The sequence below is a fragment of the Miniopterus schreibersii genome (genome assembly GCF_964146895.1).
Source record: "Miniopterus schreibersii genome assembly, chromosome: 7".
Classification (NCBI taxonomy): Eukaryota; Metazoa; Chordata; class Mammalia; order Chiroptera; family Miniopteridae; genus Miniopterus; species Miniopterus schreibersii.
The window spans coordinates 293,065-310,251 of NC_138108.1; the positions used below are offsets into that span (position 1 = coordinate 293,065).

General features: G+C 50.5%; 1 protein-coding gene across 3 annotated transcripts in view; it reads right to left on the minus strand.

The window, feature by feature from the left end:
- Positions 1-17,187, minus strand: part of FARP2 (FERM, ARH/RhoGEF and pleckstrin domain protein 2) — a 76,624-nt gene that overhangs the window by 41,963 nt on the left and 17,474 nt on the right. For all 3 annotated transcript variants that reach the window (XM_081142073.1, XM_081142072.1, XM_081142074.1), the window contains 3 exons: positions 2,682-2,786; positions 2,467-2,509; positions 1,200-1,278 (listed from right to left, as the gene is read on the minus strand). In XM_081142073.1, the coding sequence (XP_080998199.1) occupies positions 1,200-1,278; positions 2,467-2,509; positions 2,682-2,786 (227 nt within the window). The remainder of the gene's footprint in view (positions 1-1,199; positions 1,279-2,466; positions 2,510-2,681; positions 2,787-17,187) is intronic.

The following is a 17,187-nucleotide window of genomic DNA, read 5'->3' on the forward strand; positions in this document are numbered from 1 at the left end:
CTACTGTTACTTGACACAGCTTCACGTCAACGGTTTTCTTCTGTTGTTTCAAAAGAGCACTTTTTTATGAATAAAATAAGGACCTTCTGCATGAACATGGCTTGGGCCCAGGACGCTGGGTTAGGTGACACTTCCTGTTACTCGTCTCTCTCTAGGTATAAATAAATTTAGAAGCTAATCCCTTTTTAAAAGGGATTTTCTGGGTGTCAGGTACTTAAAATGCCATTGACATACATTGTGTTCACCATAAAAACTCTGCCTTCCTGCCCTGGCCGGTTCGGTTCAGTGGTTAGGGCGTCAGCCCAAGGACTGAAGGGCTCTCGTTCAATTCAGGCCAAGGGCACGCACCTGGGTTGCAGGCTCGGTCCCCTGGTCCCAGACGGGGCGCAAGCGGGAGGCAGCCCATGGATGTCTCTCTCACGTCCATGTCTCTCTCTCTCTTTGAAAAGCAATAAAAAAATATCCTCCGGTGAGGTTAAAAAACAGAACAAAAGCTCTGCCATCCTTGGGGCCATTTCCTCAGCTCCTACAGTGAGAGGTGAACCAGTAAGAGGTCTTGACATTTCCATAGGGACAGCGACAGTTTCTGATGGTGCAGGAAGGCAAGAGCGGTGCGAAGCCCCTGTGGCGCCCGGCGCCCCCCGCGGCCCCGCCCTCGGTTCACTGCCTCCGCGAGCTGAACAGTTTTTACGCTATTGCTTTATCCTGATCATAAATTGGAACCTCCATAGTCCTACTGCCCCGAAGAAACAACTGTTAGATGTTTCTTTCCACTATTTTGCAGAGTCCATGTGACTTCGGAGCAGTGGGGAGGTCACCCCAGTGTCTGCCGAACCCGTGCGGGGGCTCGCGCGCCTGGCACTTCTGATGAAGTGTGTTTTGTTGCTAAAAAGTAAATATACGGGCAAAATCCCTAAGAACTTTATGCACTTGTACAAATTTATGCTCATTTACCCTAACACCCCACTTTTTATTCTGAAATTTGCCCACAACCCTTTCTCCCAAGTCCCACTGGGCCTGTGTAAGGGTTAAGTGTCGACGCCTGTGCTCGCTGCCACACACGGGACACAACCTTTACGAGAATCCTGGGTCGTTCGTTCTTTGAGCAAACGTGCCCCGAGCACCTAATGACCGGGCAGTGGGAGGCACAGGTGAGCGCGGGCCCTGATGGCCGTGCGCGTGCAGGGCAGGCTCCTCACCGAGTGTATTCCTCCTGCAGCTGACCTGGGTCGGGCGGGAAAAACTTCACGGCCAGGCGAAGCACTGCGCTCTTCGGCCCTGTGGAAAAGTTTAAACATCACAGATGAGGCCAGGCTCTATCGTATCTGTTGTCCTTCCATGAATTACGATGTAACCGAGCTAGGATTTCAAGTGGACTGTCAGAGCAAACCTTTCCAAGGAATCTCCTGTGCGTGAAATTACGAGTCCCAAATACCAGTCACGAGTATCAAAGAAAAATGTAGAACTTGTGTGTTAAACGGAGATTACTCAGGGAAACCCTAAAAACATGCAGCGAATTGCACATTAACATTTTAAAATACATTTGTATGTTAAAAAGTTAAGATGTTTACACAATTAAGTAGTCATAATAAATCATTTTCTAATTCCTTGTGAATGCTGTCACTCTGCACTGAACTGGAGCAACCTGAGCACTGGAAAGAAAAAGCTGAAGACATCAGCTCATCTAGGGATCTCAGCTTTATTGAAATGTTGTAACAACACGGCCATGTGAGTTTCATCAAAAAGGAAAGAGGAGCTGTTTTGCTAAAATGCTACGGGCAAAGGAGAGGCCTCGGCTCATCAGCGAGTAACAGGGTTGGTTACTCCCCACAGCCCTTCCTCCTCAGCTCAGTCCTAAGGCAGCTCCAGGTGAACCCATCCTGTGCGATCACCTGAGGACAAGAGGCATCACCACATCCCTTACATTGTCGAAATCTGATACAGAGGCTAAGAAAAATAATTATGTTTACAATTACAATTATATTTATAATTACAGAACAGTATTAACTATTTTATTAAAAATACCAGTTAGCCCAGCTGGAGTGGCTCAGTGGTTGAGCGACGGCCCATGAACCAGGAGGCTGCCGGCTCGATTCCCCGTCGGGGCGCATGCCTAGGCTGTAGGCTTGATCCCCAGCAGGGGATGTGCAGGAGGCAGCCAAATGGTGACTCTCGTCGGCGTTTCTCTCTCCGTAACTCAGTTTCGTAACTTAGGAAACTGCATACTTACTTTTGCATACTGCTTCCAAGTGGAAGGCAAGTACCCTAGAACCGGCGTGAAAGCGCTGCCCACCCCGACTGCTCTAAAAGGCACCGTGGCCGCCAGCTCCCCCTGCCGCCAGTGCTCCCTGCACAGCTGCCCAAGGTAGTGTCAGGGAGCATCTGATCAGGCCTCCGACTTGAACAGTCGAGAACACAGAGCACCCTGAGCGGACAGAAGTTTAAGGGGTTAAGGAAAGGACTTACTTCGTACTTGCCTACTGATGGGTTTCATAGGTTCAAGCCAAACCTAAAGAGGGTTTAAGAAAAGAGCAAACCCGTTAAACACTTTCTCTATACACTAAGTACGCTACAAACAAGAAATACCTACAGTCATCCTCAGAGGCTCCTGGTGACCCATGGGTGTCGGGACGATTCTCCAACACACCAGAGCCTCTTCCAAACGCATGAGAAGCACCTACCCAGCAGGACGGGACGTTCTGAAACTCCAGCCCGAAGTAGTCGCATTCTATCAGGTTCAAACGCCTCCACACGTGTGTCAGCAAAACCTGGCCGTCACACTTGGGCTGCGGGAGACAGGTGAGAAAGACCGGAGGATTATACAACTACACAACAAAGGTTTACAAGCACTGTGCCGCATAAGGCGACTCCCTGCTCGCAGACTTTATTCCAGTTAATTTCTCATTTCACGTTCCTTCCAAGACTTACGATCTGTCACAAAGCAAATAAAACGAGCCTGGGGCTCTTCGTGCTCAGAAATGGACATCAAATAAAGCTAAAAAGTTCCTTCAGTTTTACATTCTCTGTGTCTTAGTCATATTTCTTTGTAACTCAGGGCTATAGAAGCCATTTTTAGTCTAGGTAAACATTTTATCAAATTCTGATATTTACTAGAAAGGTGGGTCTCAGAGTCCATGTTTGCACAAGATCCCAGTGAGTACGTCATTATTTGGCGGCATTTTGCGCTCGTGAGGAGAACAGGGGCCATTCTCAAATGAGGTGGGCAGTGAGCCCTGAATTCCAGTGGAGTAAAGACCAGAACAAAACCAAGGGGGATATCTCTATAATCCTGGGGTAAGTAAAGTCTTCCTAAGCACAGTACAAAGCAAGGCTGATAAATTTGATTAAATAAAAATGAAACACCCCTGAATGGAAAGACACTGAACAAAGTTACACTCCACAATCACACCGAAAATAAAATGATAGTTTCTCTCATGCGGCTCCTGGGAGTCGGGTGAGGAGACGGCACTCGGCCCTCCAACCACAAATGAAGTAAAACGGCGGGGAGATGGCCACCGCTGCACTGCGGGCTCACAGTTCACAGCACCTTCCGGGCTCGTCTGAAAACACCTTAAAATCTGAAGTGTCCACAATACCTTTGCCTCTGCAATCCGCTTTTAGAACTTTCTCCTACAGATATTCTCACGCGGCTGTACAGACCTAAACGTGCAAGGACAGACTCAGTGACGAGTCACAACAGTGCAACCACAGTGGAAAATGGTGCAGCCCTCAAAATGAACACGGACCCCTGCCTGTGCCGTCACGGAACAAAGTCCAAGACTACAGTTTAGTCAAGAAAAGGGTCTCCCTGTCGACACGGCGTAAATAATACGATTCCGTTCAGAGAACACCCCCGTCTGCATACTACGGGAACACGTCTGGAAGGCTGGACCCGGCATCCTCACAGGCGACCACGGCCGAGGTGGGCGTTGGTCAGGGGCTTTCCCTTTCACCTTATCTGTGAACTTCTGTAATGTCTGCGTTTTCTCCAACAGGCATGTCAGTTTTGCAATTAAAAAATACTGTATGCAAGTGTGTGTTGTTCCCAAGGACATTACGCTCCTTTGGGGTTAACCACCCAGCTTTCTGTCTGTTCCCAAGAAGTGCTTATGCTCCTGAAATGAGAACTCTCATTTGAAGGACTGACGCCTGCGTCCGTTGGAACAAAGACGCAGAGAGACACAGCACAGTGAGCACCTCAGGGGAACAAGCTGAGCTGCGAGGTGACCTCATATGGAAAATACAACACAAAGACCGAAGAGCAAATCTTCTGGGTTCAGGATCCTCTAATGTCACCTCTTACAGGTGTCACATGGGAGCCCCTATGACGTGCTGGGTGACGGGAAGAGGGGTGGTCACATTCCATGCAGTCTCCGTGCCATCAAGGACAATGCACCACACCTAGCGTCTAAGACCCCTGCGGGGGAGGCGAGTGGTCAGAAACCACGGAGATCGTGGTGTTCGCTGCACCCAGCCCCTGCTAAACCTCAACAACCCTGGGCTGTGAGGCCACCCTGGAAAGTTCTCTCGGAGCCACATGTCCTCACCATGCCTTTACCCTGTCACCGGGGCAGCCATGCAGTCCCTCCTCTCTTCCCCCTGCTGACAGGGCTGACTGTGTCGCTGCAGGACTGGAGGAGGGGTGTGGGGCTCCCCAGGATCACCCCAAACCCCTCCCCACAGAGATGCCAGGCCTCGAACAATCTACTGTCCTAATAAGATTATCGACAGGACTCTTTGGGGAACCTGACAGGCTGATTCTACAGTTGATATACTTTTTTTTAAAAATGCAAAAATGTCCAAGAAAATTCTGAAAAAAGAAAAGTAGGGGAGGACTGGCCTTATCAGACATTTCATGGTTGAAAATCATAATTAGGATGCTTGATACTAGGCACGTCTACAAAGACAAATCATCGGAAGAGATCAGAAGGCGAAGAAATACATCCAAATATGTAAGATACTGGAGAGTCTGGTACAAGTCAATCAGTGGGAGAAACAGATTTGTTCAAGGAATGCTATTGGGTGCCCACCTAGAGATAGTAAGGCTGTAGCCTGACCTTACATCACAGTTTCAAGATGAGCAAAACATCTAGACACAAACACATCCATTCCCCCAAGCGGTCCAGCGAGATAACTCTGTTTCATGCCCTGGGCGGGGAGGCCGTTCTCACCACACTCCAGAAGCCAGGGCCATAACAGGAGGCCTGAGAGACTGGAAAACTCGAACATCAAGAACGTCTGCCAAGAAAGCAGCTCGGGGAACTCAAAAGACTTTTTCAAAGACAAATAGGAAAAAACATGTATGGCTCCTACTCCAGACAAAGGCTCATTTCCTTAAAACACAGCAAACTTCAAAAATCAGTAACAAGATTAGAGCTGAACAGAAAAATGGGCAAAAGAACAGGCTGCTCACAAAAACAGAAACATAACTGATGTTTACACACAAACGGGCTCCCTGCCCTCCCGAGAAAAGAAAATCAATCGAAGCTAGATTCCAGGTTGTGTCCATCAGGCTGGCAGAACTCATCTGGACCCATGTGCTGGGTGGTGTGGGAAGTGCGCTCGCTTGCCCACAGGGCTGGCAGGAGCAAACCCGGTGGAGGCCGGGCTGGAACTACCTAAGTGTCCAGGGCCTCACCATTCTCCTAGAGGCCCCGCCTCTGACAAGGACCTCACAGGTGGGAAACCATGCCCATAAGTGAGACCTGTTCCAGTAATGCCTCCAAGGGCAAGCGATCAAACACACCCTGAGCCCACCAGGTAACGAAGGCGCCACACCCAATGCCACGAACAGTGGTGAGGCCAAGGCTGCTCCGTGACTAAGGAGAAAAACAGCAGGGTGCAGAGCAGTGCCCACACGTACCCCTAACCCCAACCATCAGTTATCGCTAACCCGGCCCTGACTTTAACCTCCGAGTGGGGGATAGAAACACAGGCAGAGGTGTCGAAGTGCCTGTGGGAAGTGCAGAGGCTCCGAGGGAGACAGGGCCTGGAATGCAGCTGATTCAGAGACCTGAACCCTGTGACTGCATGTCCTATATTTTGTATCATGAGCATGTACTAACCTATTTTTTAAGTCTACACATTTTTTAAAATAAAAAATTAGCCCTGGCTGGTGTGGCGCAGTTGGTTGAGTGTCATTCCGAGCACTGAGAGGTCGCCGGTTCAATTCTGATCAGTGCACATACCCAGGCTGCGGATTCCATCCCTGGGTGGGATGCGTACGGCAGACAGCCGATCGATGTTTCTCTCTGCCCCCCTTCCCTTCTGCTCTCTCTAAAAAAAATCAATGGAGCCCGGCCGGGCGTGGCTCAGCGGCTGAGCGTCGACCTGGGATCCAGGCGATCGGGGTTCGATTCCCGGTCAGGGCACATGCCCGGGTTGTGGGCTGCAGCGATCAATGACTCTCTCATCATTGATGTTTCTATCCCTCCCTCTCCCTCTCCCTTCCTCCCTCTGAAGTCAATAAAGATATATTTAAAAAAAAAAAAAAGGAAAAAATATCCTCAGGTGAAGATTAACAAAAAATGAATAAATAAATAAAAACGGCCTGACATAAGGTGTTACTGACAGGCAGCAACACGGACAGTTCACAGAGCACATGCTCTGATGACATTTATATGAAACTCAAGGTCTGGTAAAACCGTTCTGTGGTAGCAGAGACAGAAACAGTGGCGACTTCCGGGGTATCATACCTGACGGGTCAGCAGGGAGCCCGTGCACCCCAACCTGGGTGGTGGAACCAGTGTGGGCACAGTTGCAAATCCACTCACTGCTCTGGGAAGGTGTGCACTTACTTCACTGTGGAAGCTGCACCTCGACCAGAAAGTCGTTACGAGGAAAACAGGGTAAGGAGGCCTGGAGTTTGTGGAAACCGACCTCCACTTTCACGTTAATCTGAGGTTGTCACTGAACTGCAGCTAGAGAACCCCACAGCTCACTCGTCGCGGGGCAGCCGGTCCTCTCATCAACGGTTCTGCTTGACAGGACACCCGCCTTGGGCCAATAGGCCTCTCCAACCTCCACCTCCCCAAATCCCACCTGTTCAATCCTTCGACACAGTCCAGCCTGTCAAGGTCCCCTCAACACGGTCACCCAGGACATACCCTGAAACACAGGTCGGTCCAGTGCCCACACAGTGGCACAGTTGAGTGGCTGGACGTGGGTCACTGCACGTAACTCAGTTTTCCAGAGAACAGAGCTGCTCTCTACCACCTACCACCCCAGATGCACATCCACCCAGTTTACTTTATAGGCAAGTCATTTTTCAAAGGACTGAACACAAAACAAAGAGAGAGTTTCCTAGACCATGTTCTTGGACAGCAGGCACCCTATTTTGGATTTTGTCCAATAGTTAACAAATCTCCACACACGTGGTGACTTTCAACATGTTTTCCTTGAGAACAAAATGCTAGGTGGTTGACACTTCAACTCAAATTATAAAAAGGTCAGAGCTGTTTACACAGCAGCACTCAGATTAGTGAGTAAACAAGCCACCTAATAACTGGGACAAAGCCTCCGGTTATGGCCATAAATAATGAAGCCCAATCGGACGTAACTTATAATGGCAATTCATGAAGAACAGTTGTGACCGCAATGAGGCAGGATGCTGGCTGCAGGCCGAGAGTTCTCCAAACAGGCCCTGTCCCTGCAGTGACATTAGCACAGTGTCCACATACTAAAGAATCTGAGGAAGATGCTGACCAGTTATTTCCAAGCCTAAAGAAGGCTAAAGTAGAAGAAACAGTTTAATTTTATCAGCACGTTTTAGCTAAACATAAGGAAGCACTGGTGGCCAAGGTGGTGAAATCACCTCCAAAGTTGCAGAGACAACCACCTGACCGGGGGTGAGTTCTCTGCTTAGAGGGGAGAGTGAGGAGGCACTTTCTCCAGGTGCCTTCTGCTTGCTGGTCCCATCCCCAGGCACGGGGTCCGTCCATGGAGCTATCACAGAGCAGATGGCATCCTGGTTGCCCACGTGGTGGGGATGCTGAGCTGAGTTTTCCTCATTTGGAAAATAAACACAATTCTTACCCTGAAAGGGTGTATGGGGTGTAATGGACTAGTGCTCTGCACGTCTGGCCAGGCTGGTTTCCGAGTCCAGAGCTGGGTGCCCTCTCTGCACACTCAGCGCAGACCTCTGACCTGCGGAGAGTGACACTCTCCTGGGCCCCTCATCCAGGACCCCAAGCTCATCTGGCGTCTACAATGGGAAGGAAGCAGACGAGATGGGCCCCTGTGTGCCGTGACGGGCATGTCACTCAGAATGGCAAGTGGTGACTAATTTCTCCTGCCAAGACGTGTGCAAACGCATGAAAACTCACTGTCTTTTCTGCAATGAAATTAATTTCTATGGGGAATCGCAACTGCCGCTCATTAAGTGTCTCACCAGTTCTGTTCTCAGTGTCCCCTGTTCTGTCACTTGCCCACTTCTACCCACTCAAATCTATATCTAACGTTTACCTTTTCTTCCTAAAAGTGCAGAAATTCACATCAGTTGGACTGTTGTGCCCCCTGTATGTCCCCAAAGTAGCAAACAGTCGGATGACACAAGACCGTCCCTGAATGGGATGCAAAGTCCTCACCGAGACCAGAGGCACTGGCGTAACCAGCAGGCCCCACAAACGGAGCCCAGCTGCCCACAGCCGTCGCCCAGCGAAGCGGCGGCTGCCAGGTCAGCACTGGGCAGCGAGGGCCGGCTGCAGGAGAGCACCAGGAGCGTCACGTACGAAACACAGGTTAAAACCAGGGCTCTGTGTCCAGTGTTTCCATTTCCCTGTTGGTCAGCTTAGACATAAAGCATATTGTTCAAGGTTTACATCCACAGAAGTACCATTAAAGATTGTGTCTGGATGGTACCGGGCGACAAAGCTCAGTCAACAAAGCTCTTCTTTGTCCTTTGTCTTGGGTTCTGTGGGAAAATTCCTCTGAGAAAGCTTGGTTTCTTCCTTCCCCTTGTTTCATGTGCCTGTTTAGTTCATTTGCCAAATCACAGCATCTCCGTCCAGATGCCCACCCATTATAGAACGCACGTCTCTACTGTTCGTCTCCCTGCCTAAGATGTTTCTTGTCGAATAATTAAATCGCCCAAATTTCCTTTCATAATGTTGCACTGTGCAAGGAAAATAAGCCCGAGAGCTCGCGGGACACTGTAGCTACATTCATTCTGGATTCTTTGAAAGGTCACCAGCATTTCTGATGGGCGTCTCATTCTCTCTGGCACACTTTCAACTCTTAGGCTCTCCCATCCCTGAAACGCTGCAGCCAGAGACCTGTGCTGAATTTGCGGGCACGACTGTGAGTGCTGCTGCCTGCTGGGGGTACTGTGTCTGGGCAGGAGAGACGTACTCCACTGAGATTCACATGCACACAGATCACCTCTCCCGTATGTGTGGGCCTAAGACAGGCTTCTCATCGGTGGGTCCGTGGCTCTTCCACGTGGTTTCTCTTCAATGACTCTGGGAATCAGGACAGTGAAAGCCCCCACACCTGAACCCGTGAATGTGGGTAAGCCCGCATTCTAGGTGTTGCGTCTGTCCTGAGCCCATCACCCAGCCTTGCTTTGGGAGCCTGGGGTCCACAAAAATAAGCCTTCCTCCAGGTCTGCGGCTCTCGGCTCCTGCTGTGGTGGCACAGCTGCCAGCAGGTCACCAGCCGACTTCAGGGGCCCTGGTGTCCCCCACCCCCATGACTTTCCCTGAACTACAGTCTTGTTAGGGCCCCAACCACAATGGTCTCCACCTCTTTGGTCAGAACAGGCCCCGGGTTCCTCAGTGCTCTCCCTCCCCCTCAGCCATTCATCCCATTCATTTCCCAGTTCACATACAGGCGTATTTGTCTCCTGACCAGTCTGGGGAAAGTGCCCTTGGTCTTCAAGCCTCAACAGCTTTACCCCGAAAGAAGAGTCCTGAAACCGGGGAGAAGAAACCTGAATCTCTAGGCCAGCCACCTGCCAGGTGCCAGCTCGGGCAGCCAGCACCCGGAACGATACAGAGCTTGGCATGGCCCTGAGGTGTGAGAGCGGAAGAGGTCCCGTGGGCACCTGTCCGCTAGCTCCCTCCTGAAGCCCCCGAGCTCACTAAGCTCTCGCAGTGGCATCGTCGGTAATGAGCCTCCTAGACCCAGCGAGTGTAGAGGGAATGGGGGTGTGAGTGCAGAAGGGACACGGGAGTTGCTCTGGCTGTGAGGCAGGGCCGGCGGGGCCTCCTGGCACCAGGGCAAAGGCAAGAACAAAAGGAATAGGACACGCACGCATCAAAGGGCCCGGGTCCCCACCACATTTGTACATGGGACACGTCAGACGCCAGCACCAAACACGTAGCCTGCTATTTCTAGTAAGTTTTAGGAACTGGGGGAGAACCCACTTTTTATTTATTGTCTTTAACAGGGCCTCAGGGACAAAGCAAAACAGGGGGTGTCAGCCCAGTATCTGCCTCTGGACAGTCCCTTCCCGCCTCCTCCCTCATCCACGAAGGGCTTTGGTCGGCCGGCCTGTCCCTGCTTGTGGACACACCCACGGAAAGGAAACCTGTCTGCCCGCGTGCCCCACCCACTCACCCGCCAGGGCCCTGCGGCCAGGCGGCTGCCACTTTCACAGGGAAAGCCTGCCTGGGAAAATCACTTATAAAATGGCCAATGATCACTTCTCAGCCTTCTGGCTAAGATCAAGCGTTTACATCTGTTTTCATCTGTTGAAAAACGGTCAATGAAACCAGTACTGGTCAATCTGGAACCTCCTTCGCAAACGTACACAGACAACCGGAGGGACCAGACCCTGAAAACCACACTCCTGACACAGAGACAGCAACCGAGCCACAGAGAAACTAACTCCCAGTGAGCACAGTGAATGGGCTTCACTAAAGAAAAATCAATTTAAAACATTAAGATCCTTGAAAAGGTCATTCACTGTGTTCATAAAATGAGGAGATTTTGGGGGAAGCAACCGAAAAACAAAGAGGGAAACAGTAAGAGGTAATGGGTAGGCCTGGCCAGTGTGGCTCGGCTGGTCAGAGGGCGGCCCGTGCACTGGAAGGTGGGGGCTTGGGCCCCGGTCAGGGCCTGTACAGGAGCCAACTGACCGCTGTTCCCCTCTCTCCCTGCCCCTTTCTTCCCCCCTCGCTCTTCTTCTCTCTCTAAAATCAATAAAAGTATATTTTTAAAGACGGATGGAAAGGGCAAAAGGGAGGGTTAATTTGATCTTATAAATAAACACATCAGTGGACTGTACTTTAATTAGAATTTTATTGTGCTTGGAAATTTACAATTACTTTTATAATTATACTGGGAAGGAGGAAGGCCTCTCTGGATTATTCCCCTTGGAATTTTTTCTTCTATAAATAGTTTAATTAAAAATCTCCAGGTGATTAAGAGCTATTTGAAACTCTTTTTATGGTTTATAACTATAGATTTCCCCTTCAAAAAATCAGCAGTTAACTACCAGGGGGTGTACAGTCTTGAGAAAAGAGGGGAGAGGAGGAAGGAGAGAGAGAAACATCGATTTGTTGTTCCACTTATTTATACATGTATTGGTTGTTGTTTTTTGTGATATATGTTATTGATTTCGGAGACAGGAAGGAGGGGGAAGAGAGAGAAACATCAATGATGAGAGTCACTGACTGGCTGCCTCCTGCACGCCCCCCACTGGTGATCGAGGCCACAACCCGGGCATGTGCCCTGACCGGGAATCGAACCCCAATCTCCTGGATCATAGGTTGGTGCTCAACTGCTGAGCCACGCGGGCAGGGCTCACTGGTTGGTTTTTATGTGTCCTGACCAGGGAGCGAACCTGCAACCTTGGTGTATCGGGAGGACGCTCTAACCAACTGAGCTACCCGGCCAGGGATGCATTAATTTTACAATTTGAAAAAATATATTACAGACACCTTTTAGAGTGGAAAATACAAAAAGATCCCACAGGACACTTATTTTAATAACTGATTTGAATAACTAAAAGTAATAGCATTAATTTCTAAACTGTGAAAAATTTACAGCAACAAAAAACTCTCTTGTTTTTTCAGAACTTGATAGCAACAATTCTCCAAAACAAGCCTGCCCCCCACCGAGGGCTTAGTTCTCTGAGCCAGAGCCCACTGACTAAGAAACGACCGACGGGAAACGAGCCCTCGGGAAAACCTGTGTCCTCAGCAAGCTCACCAGGCTCCGAGACCTCTGTCTATATTCTTTATGCTAATACGACAAGTTCAATTCTATATGGTTAGTACTTATCTAAAATTCAGAATTTCACTTCATAATACAACTTGCCTTAACTACATGGAGGGGACATTTCTACTATTTTATATGGTTTTAAAAGATGCAAGATTGATGTTAAAGCCAGAAGCAAACAGCTATAGAGCTGACCATCCTGGATTGGAGATAAGTTTGATTTACAAGAGCTTGCTCTCTATTTTTAACATGTATGTTGCAAAGTACTTTCCAGAAGGACAGCAGTGCCCAGAGCCTCAAAGTCACTCTGCGTTGTCTTCACTGAAATCACTTTACCAGGGAAAAGCGGCTTTTCTTCTGCTACAAAACTCTGACTTCACCAGTTTCGAATGTCAACACGTGCAGGAAGGCATATACCACATACTAGGAAGGACCAAACAAAAAAACTATAATTATGAGAAACATGACAAATACCTGAAAACAGGACACTAAGAAAAATGCATTTTCTATGATCAGAAACATCAGATCATTTTGGAAAGGGTATTTCAGGTTTGTGAGTGCCCTGTGAGGGGAGACTGACCTGGAGCTCGTGAGGAGGCTGGAGTCCCAGCGGGGGCATCAGCCGGGTGCGGGCGCCTCTCCTGGCTCCCACTGCGGCAGAGAAAGCCCCTGAGGATGGGCTGGGACCCTCTCTGCCATTGTGGCAAACGTGTTCTATAAACGATAAAATTAGGCACAAAAGAGCACAACCCATGTGCACAGACCATTCCAGCAACAGCATCTGGAAGCACCTACATGTTTCTATTTAACGACTAGTCAGACTCTCTAAAAAACAAAAGCCGGCAATGACGGGGCCGGGAGTCGGGGACGAGGAGCCCACAGCTGCCCCCTCAGCCAGGGGTGCGGGGTCCACACCGGGTGCGCAGCATCGGCTCCTGCGAGCGTGAGGACAGCATCACAGAGGCAACACAGGCACCCGTGGGAGGTCACAGCATGGCCACCTGCCCTTGTGCAGGAGACCCAGACTCCCGAGAACAAGGCCAGGCCCCTCCACGTGCCCACACAGCCCTGATCTTGCTCCCATGGGTGACTCAGGACCAGCCTGCAGCATCTCAGGTTCCTAAGCCCACATCTCCTTCACCTGTGAACCTGGCAGTGGCAGCTTCCGCACACTTCCAGGACCCGCTGATTCTCACCGCCCCCCTCACTCCTGTCCACACCAGTCCTGGCCAGCTTGGCCCAGAGTCATGCCCTTGGGGCACTTCTGTGTGAACACCCTTCCTGAGAAGAGGCCCTCCCGCCCGCTCTCCTACCCACGTTCCCGCCCTGTGTGACCTCCCCTGAGCACAAAGGGCTCTGCTGGGCCTCGCTCACCGTCCAGCTCCCGTTGCAGAATAAGGGGGTGCTCAGTGTCCATCCTGCTGACCCCTGTACCCCAGCTTCTGAAACTGCCTAGTGCCACCCCAGTCAGGAAACCCAACTGGCAAGTCTCATTTCCATGCCCTCTGCTGAGATCCTAGAGAGACTTCTCACTACACACAGCTGTGCTGGTAGGACTGACTGGCATGGAGAGCCGCAGAATGAGGCTTCCCTAGTTTTTCCTGGTGCCAGACGGACTTCCTCGTCACGGTCACCTAACAGACTGTGCACCAGCCTCGTGTGCGTGTGCGTGCATGTGCATGTGCGTGCCTGTGTGTGTGTGCGTGGGTGGGAAGCTGGCGCTGGGAGCCTCGGTACCACAGCTGGGTAACTAGGAGTAACAGCATCCACATCTCCATCTTGTGCCACGTTCCTGGGCACTAGGGTCAAAGAAACAGACCAACTGCCCAGGACAAATGACAGGTTTCAGAGGCCAGGGCGGAGGCACATAATAGTTGTGGGCACTAGACACACAGAGCTTCTGTGGAGAGCCTGTATTATCCCAAGTCCCAGAGGCTGAATTACTGACTTCTCCTGAGATCAGACCAAAATAAGTCGAGGCGGTTTACTGCCATATTTAGGATGCTCGTGTGGGAGCAACGAGAAACATCTGGCGATGATGCTCGCTGGAATCCTGGCTATTTTTTCCTGGCCAGAAGAAAACATGAAGTTCTTACTGGAATAGCAACGTAGTCTCCTAGCACGGAGCCCCCACGGCTGAGAACCTGCCCTCCCACGAGCCACAGGCTCAAGTTAAGGCGCCTGCGGTTCTTAAAAAGGAAGGCGGAAAGCCCACTCTAAAAATGTTGAGTATTTTAAGGAAAAGAGACCATGAACAAACAGTAAGTAGCAAAGGCATGGGTGCTCACAGCCTGGGTGCAGTCTCACACCCGAACTATGCCCCAGACTATTTTTTTAACCACCAAATAGCACTTTTCCACAGCACTAACTTCCAGATAAGATAATACAAACGCTGCAACTCCCATCAATTCCTGACCCTGATCATCACGAAGGGTTCTAGATACCTTGCACTCTAAGCCAAGGAGAAGATCCCCCCTCTTGTGTGCCAGTGTGGACTTCACCCCCCCACACACACCTGACAGGCTGGGGCTGAAAGCATTTCTGCTCTACGACTGCACACGGGCCGTGGCAGGCGACACGTGGCTTCCACGTGGCTTCTTTTACAGCTCAGGAAAAGGTCTTTCCAGAGCAGAGGCCAGATTTCTATTTTCTTTATTTTTCCAGAATTATACTTGCAAAGGCACAGGATTCATTTATCAACTGAAAACACATCAAGATTTTACTAGATCAAAAAGCTGGCCACTGACTGACCTTTGGCAGCTTAAAATCCCATCAGTGAGTGTCAAGAGTCACACAGCGAGGCCCACACCACGGGCTCCATCATGGACTCACAGACTTCTCTCCTTTCTCTGCACTACAGCCCTGCCCTTCCTCGCATAAGTGCTTTAGTCTAACTAGTGACCAACAGGAGGAACCACAGAGTGCATCTCACGTTGTCAGCTCACAACCCAAGCTCATGCACATCTGTTGTACCAGTGATTCCAACGGTTGAGATAATCAGACACTGGTAGCTATTTCCTATAAAAGAGATAAATGCTGATTTTAAACACAGTGTCAATTAAAATTCCAGTTCCGTAAATTTACAAGACAACTCTAAGCGAAACTCTGAGCCTCCGCTGTCCGCAGCTTCCCATCCCCAGGCTCGCTGTGGGCCCCCAGCCCTGCTTTCTCTGTGGTCCTCACAACCGGGAGAGGTAGACAGTTCATTCCTATGTGGGAACTGGCTCAGCAGGGGTTAACGTCACTGTTACTCACAATCTCTCCAAGGAACCACCCCTGAGGGTAACTTCTTAATGGTACAATTCTCATACTTTTGGCTCAAAACCTCCCTTCGTTAGCCATTAAAAATAACATTTAGCCCTGGCCAGTATGACTCAGCTGGTTGGGCATCGTCTGTGCACCGAAAGGTTGCCGGTTGGATTCCAGGTCAGCGCACATGCCCATGTTGAGGGCGCTATCCCTGGCAGGGGGCGTGCAGAAGGAATTAAACAAGCCCATGCTCTCAGACCCAGGCAGAAAGCGGGGCAAACGCACTTGTGCGCCGCTGACAAGGGAGGAGGTGATCCCGTGCTGTGTGAACACCACTTCTGAGAAGGCAGAGTAACTGCTGTCTCTCCCCTGGGTGAGAGCAGTGTGGCTCTGCACCCACATGCACTACGGGGGCAGTCTGCATGGATGGCAAAGTTCATTCCCGCACACGGGGGGACGGGAGGTGTGACAAGAACCGGGTCTCGCAGAGCCCACGTCTGGAGCAAGTATGAAGCAGCAGCAGCAGGGCTGCCTCACTGGCCAGACTCCATGAGGAAAGACAGACATGACCACAGGAGGTCTTCAGGCCAAGCTACTCTGTATTTTCACTAATGCAAAATATAGGCCTTTCAAAAATAACTAAATGTCACATTCTTCCCTAAGTTAAAAAGGTCCCTTAAGTAAAAACCTCCGACATCAAGTAGGGGGTTCTACTCAGCTCCACACAAGGCTGGTGCTTTGTCACCACCTATGCGCAGAAGCCAGTGGTCTGCAAGGTGCCATCAGCACATCCGACCTGCTAGTCACAGACTCCGCGGGCCACAGACTCTGCTGCTCAAGACTTAAGTGAAAAATAAACCAAACAAGCAGACAGAGATGGGCGTAGACGCCAAAAACCCAGAACACATGAAATGAAACACTCGGATCTGAGGCTGGAAAACTCAGCTGTGAGGGAAGAGCTCACGCCCCCTTGAATTAAGCATTTAATCCAACGCAGCTTCTGGCTTGTCCCTTCAACGCATGTCTACAGAACAGGCCCTGTCCAGACACTGAGGACACAGCAGTGGATGGAACAAAGCCTGGCCCCCGGAACCACCTACCAGGAGACAGACCACAGGCCAATCTGGGACAAGGAGTGTCCTCTCTGTGGCCAGAGGCTCACCCGGTCGGGGCCCGCACTGCAGGCCATCATCTCAGCCATCCAAAAGCAAATGCCACTTGACCATAATCTGTGTCTCTCAGTTCAAATATAAAGGGGGGCTCTCTCTCTCTCTAAAAAAGTCAATTAACAACAAAAAAAAAGCCCTGGCTGGTGTGGCTTAGTTGGCTGGAGAGTCGTCCTGTGCACCAAAAAATGTTGGGTTCAGTTCATGGTCAGGGTACATACCCAGGTTTTGGGTTAGATCCTAGCTAGGGGTACATATGAGAGGCAATCAATTGATGTCTCTCTCTCTCCCCCTTCCTCTCTCTAATACAATCAAATATAAAGGAGCAGGAGTGGGGACACAGGTGACCAGTGAGGAGTAACAGTGGAGCAGGGAAGGGAGGCCCAGGCAGGCGACCAGCCTTGACCTCAGGATCTTTGGAGCTGTGACCCCCAGGAGACACGGGGTCAGAAAGGAGCAGGGCACACCTGCCTTCTCAGGGCAGCCCCTTCCGGAGGACTGTGGGGAAGCACTTCGGGGGCAGGACAAGGAAGCATGTCTATTGCCTGGCAAACCAGCCCAGCCCACTGCCATCAGGCTCTGAGCTTCACAGGACTGCATCCCTGATCCA